At 45.5% G+C, this 5,085-nt stretch overlaps 1 protein-coding gene across 1 annotated transcript in view; it reads left to right on the forward strand.

Annotated features, from left to right (window-relative positions):
• Positions 1-2,496, forward strand: part of KHSRP (KH-type splicing regulatory protein) — a 43,155-nt gene extending 40,659 nt beyond the window's left edge. Inside the window, exons 20-21 of the mRNA XM_018565702.1 lie at positions 1,050-1,246; positions 1,843-2,496. Coding sequence (XP_018421204.1) covers positions 1,050-1,246; positions 1,843-1,851 — 206 coding nt within the window. The 3' untranslated portion in view covers positions 1,852-2,496. The remainder of the gene's footprint in view (positions 1-1,049; positions 1,247-1,842) is intronic.
• Positions 2,497-5,085: the final 2,589 nt, after the last annotated feature.

A 5,085-nucleotide genomic window follows, 5' to 3' on the forward strand; every position in this document is an offset into this window, starting at 1 on the left:
GGGTCTTTTGGACCCCCAGCATCACCTTAAAGAGTACCTGTCACCACCATCTGCTATCACATGGGGGGGCTTGTAAGCCCCCCCATGTGATAGCAGTCAAAGTAAAGTAAAAAAAACAGTTTTTAAAATTAAAATCAAAATAAATAAATCTACTAATAATAATAAAAAAATGTAAAAGTCCCCCGCGAGCACGCGCGTCGCCACGTAAACACGCGTCAGGTGCGCCTACGCATGAAAATGACGAACGCGCTACACATGTTGGGTATCGCCACGCACGCCGGAGTGAGAGCAATAATTCTAGGGCCAGTATTTTGGGGTATCTCTAAATTGATGACCTGTGGGGGCTTTTAAAGCGTCTTCTGTGGACTTTTTGGGGTACTGCAGTTTTTCGCCGTTTCACGGACGCACGGAATTTGTAAACTGGGCATGTTGGGTATCGTTTTACTCGTTGTAACCTCATCTTTTATATTTCATTGAAAAAATTGGTATTTTGTTGTGTTTTGGGGCATTTAATTAAATTTATCACTAAATTTTGGGGTTTAATGAGGAGTTGCGCTAATATTGCGCAACACAAAAATTTGCAACTACCACCATTTTATTGTATAGGGTCTTGGCATTCAGAAAATATATAATGTTGGGGGGTTTTACGTCATTTTCAGGCCTAAAATGTGGAATATAACATGGGTACAAAAAATGAAAAAAAGGCCTCAGTCATGAAGGGGTTAATAAACAGGTTTTGATCCAATTGTGCCCATGGTCATTATATGACAGTTCTAGTCCTGCTTGGCCAGGCTGGCCAAATATCCTTTGTATGTATATAAGGCAACATGCGTGTCCCACTATTATATAGTCTGTGACTAGACATGGAGGCTGTCACTGCCCAGGTCTATCAGCCAAGGTTTGCTTTGCCATTGAATGCAGCAGCCAATGACTATTTTATCAGTGGCTGCAATTTCCCCTTGTAGGAGTTGTATTTGTATGTTTTGATGTGTCTGTGGTAATGTGTGCGGCCCGTTGAAGTGTTTCACTCTCCTCTCTCCTAGCTCAAGCCGCCGCAGCAACTCCTGGTGCTCCCGCTGCAACAGCGGTAGCAGCCACCGCCACAGCAGCAACCGCTGTCCCGCCTGCAGTTCAGCCAGACTATAGTGCGGCATGGGCAGAGTATTACAGACAGCAAGCAGCATACTATGGACAAGCACCAGGGGCCCCACCCACACAACCTCCTCCAGCACAGCCAGGGCCACAGGTGAGTTTTCTACACTCCAGGAATTGTTTTCCAGGTTCTGTTTTAACTCATCAGCATTGGCCATAAGGCGACACCGCAGGATTCGGTTTTAATTATTCTTGCTAGCAAAAGTGTGCCCATTTCAGAATGAGTAAGGTTGGGTATTATACAAATACCCAACATTGTGTGCAGGTCAGGAGGGTATGATGGGGGAGATGTGTGTGGGTCAGGAGGGTATGATGGGGGGCAATGTGTGTGGGTCAGGAGGGTATGATGGGGGAGATGTGTGTGGGTCAGGAGGGTATGATGGGGGGCAATGTGTGCGGGTCAGGAGGGTATGATGGGGGAGCATTGTGTGAGCGGGTCAGGAGGGTATGATGGGAGACATTGTGACCCATACCATACATCTATTATAGCAGTATTTAGGCTCCCCACGCTCAGAGCTGATTGGCTGTCTTTGGGATGAGGCAGTCTGAAAACTGGGACGGGATGCACAGAAGCAGCCATGTCCCAGAAATCCAATGAGAAGCGGTGGTTCTGAGCAGAGTGGATTGGCCTGTGTATGTTTCTACTTCTCTGACTGCTGGAGATGAATGTTTCCGTTCTTTCTCTTGCAGACCCAGTGAATGTCACTTTCCGTCACTCGTTGCCAGTCTGGAGATAACGGCCTCTGCTGCTGACCTCAATGAGGGGAGAAGCTGTTTAAAAAGTCCTCTAGTTGTATTTTATTTTTTGTTTTTTTTGTTTTGTTATTTTTTTAGGTTCTTCCCCTCCTTCCTCCCCCCAGTTTTGTTTCCCCATCTACAAAACACGACGTAATCTGGCCGTTTGGAGGCCATTTAGTGAGGGCCGGGTGTAGAACTTAGGACTAATCTGAGATCTCCTTGCCCTTCACTTTTCACCGCCCTCCTCCCCCTCCCCCCAAAAAAAGATAATGCGGTTTTATTCACCGGAACATCCCGTGAGTAATGAACTTTATTTTATTTTTATTTTTTATGTAAAAGGATGACTTCCCTTTGTCCCTGTGCTTTTAGTTGGTTGAACATTCCCTGTCAACACCCCTCCCCCCCACCAACCAATGCAGTCTGCCGGGCCCCCTCCAGCTGCAGCCCGGGCTCCGTGAAGTATGCCAGTCACTCCCAGAACCGGGAGGAGGGGGAAGGGGGTTGTGATGTGTTTGTCTTTTCAGAGACATGAAAACTGTACGCTGAGTTTTTACTTTTTATTGCCTGTTTTTAACTTCACAATAAACAATGACAAAACTCTCCCGACTTCTCTCTCTCCTCTTTTCTTTGTCTTCCTCTCTCTCTCGTTTTTGTCTTGATTGTTCTGTTTTTTACTTTTTATTTTATTTTGTCTGTGCGAGACGTCTGTTCAAAGGAAACGAAAATCTCATGATTCATTCTGTGATGTGTGTTTTGGAAACTAAGAGGGAGTCACAATAAAACTGTGAAAGAAAATGGTCTAGTCTCGTTTACATATGGAAGGTTGAGAAAAATGTGGAGGGTGGCGGGAAGGAAATCTCCAAAAAGATCTGCCGCTCAGAGACCGGGGTAAGTGGTGTCCAAGATTGATTACAATGAATCCAAGCAAATAACAAAAGACAGATCCAAAAGAATAATGATCGCCATGTACATCACCATGGAGTAGGGCCGCAACAACTAATCGACTAAGTCCATTATAATCGATGAAGGAAAGTCAACATTTTCCACCGATTTAGTTGGCCTGCTCGCGGCTCCACAGACTCGCCGCTTCTCTCCTCCCCCCGCCCATCCATGGAGAGCAGGCGTGGGGCGGCGGCAACTGTGACAGACCCGATCTCAGGAAAGAAAGTTGCTTGGACTTGGAGAGTGTTCAGGTGAGACTGCCTGCACTTTCCCACACATGGTGCTCTATAATGTATTGCTGGGATTTGTATTCCTCTATAGCTGATGGTACATTGTGCTGTATATTATACATAGGAATACACATCCAGCAATACATTGTACACTGTATGTATAATTTATTGCTGGGATTTGTTGTATTCCTATATAGCTGGTGATATTCTGCACTGCACTGTATAGTGGACTACAAATCCCAGCAATAGTACATTATACAGCGCAATGCAGAATACCACCAGCTATAATGTACTATTGCTGGGATTTGTATTCCTCTATAGCTGATGGTACCTTGCACTATATATTGTACAGAGCAATGTACCATCAGCAATACATTATACAGCGCAACACATAATACAAACAGCTATAGAGGAAAACACATCCCAGCTATAACACATTCTACAGAGCAATGTGCCATCAGCTATAGAGGACTACAAATCCCAGCAATACATTATACACTGTATATAATGTTCTATTACTGGGATTTGTAGTATTCCTCTATAGCTGGTGGTATTCTGCATTGCGCTGTATAATGTACTATATTGCACACCACACTTATTTTTTGTTTTCTTCCGCTGCTCCCAAGCTTGCTCCTGTGATGGACTACAATCTCAATACAAACTAGTAGTCCATCACTGGAGCCATTTTTTTAAATCCGATTAATCGATCGAACTTGATCGGCTAATTGATTTTGAAAATAATCGTTCGCTGCGCCCCTACCATGAATGTCTCCCACGCCTCACGTGGTTCACCACCTCTATGATTAAGCCCCGGTGGTGAAACATTGGCGAGGTGTGGGAGGCATTCATGGTGATGTACATGCCGATCTGCCGATCATTATTCTTTTGGATCTGTTTTTTGGGGAATTTGCTTTTATTCATTGTAATAAATCTTGGATAACACTTTACCCCGGTCTTTGTGCAGCTGATCCTTTCGGAGATTGGTTTGGGAAGTGAGGGGCACGCTATGGCCTGCACCCAGAGTGTGAACTTACTGCAGCCGAGGTTGGAATAGAGCGGTGAGTCCTTGGGGGCTCTGAACTTTGGCGGGGAGGAAAGTTACAAAGATCAGATTTAAGCTTTTAGATTGTAAGCCCTCACGGGCAGGGCCCTCCTTACCATCTTGTCTTAAATTGTATTGTGACTGTAATGTCTTCCTTATATTGTAAAGCGCTGTGCAAACTATTGGCGCTATATAAATCCTGTATTTTATAATAATAAGCTGCCCACAGATCTGCAGATTCTCTATGGTCAGATGGAAAAAGTGCAACAGATTCCTCCATTTACACTAAACTGTGTGGATGGTGGAATCTCCCACAGGGCTAAGCCTCAGTATCTTGCTAGTCGGCCCTGCTGGCTGTCAAAATACCTGAACAATGCCTGCATCCAATCAGATTGTTCAGGTGTTTTGACAGCCAGCGGGGCGACTAGCAAGATACTGAAGCGTGGCCTAGCGGGAGATTCCTCCATCCACAGTTTAGCGTAGATGGAGGAATCTGTTGCACTTTTTCCATCTGACCATAGGAAGTCTGCAGATCATCTATAGGTGTATCGCCAGCTTTAGAAGACCGATTTGAAGTCACCTGGTGCGGTCTCTTTATTGTGTAAGTGAACAGACTGGCACTGATGGTACAGACACAGGTGCCACATGAACAGATGAACGCCAGTGTCCCAGAGCTGGTCCGGCGAGGACCTTGCACAGCTCTGCTGCTGTTGGGTTTCTGCAAAAGATGGCGATGAAGGAGGTTCATCATCTGAATCCAGCTACACTTTAGGAGGTCTGGTTTCAAATGGTGGAAACAATAACAGGGGAGGCCAACGGGGCACTGAAGTGATATTAAAGGAGAACTATGAGGTGGGTGCTTTTCACTCACCTCATAGTTCTAGCCGACCTGTGACAATGAGACTGTCACAGGTCGGCTCAGTAGATCGGGAGGTGAGTGAACACATACCGGTGCTCGCTCACTTCTCGATCCTGTGCCGG

Source organism: Nanorana parkeri, unplaced genomic scaffold (genome assembly GCF_000935625.1).
Source record: "Nanorana parkeri isolate BGI_ZX_2015 unplaced genomic scaffold, ASM93562v1 scaffold874, whole genome shotgun sequence".
In the NCBI taxonomy this organism is placed as follows: Eukaryota; Metazoa; Chordata; class Amphibia; order Anura; family Dicroglossidae; genus Nanorana; species Nanorana parkeri.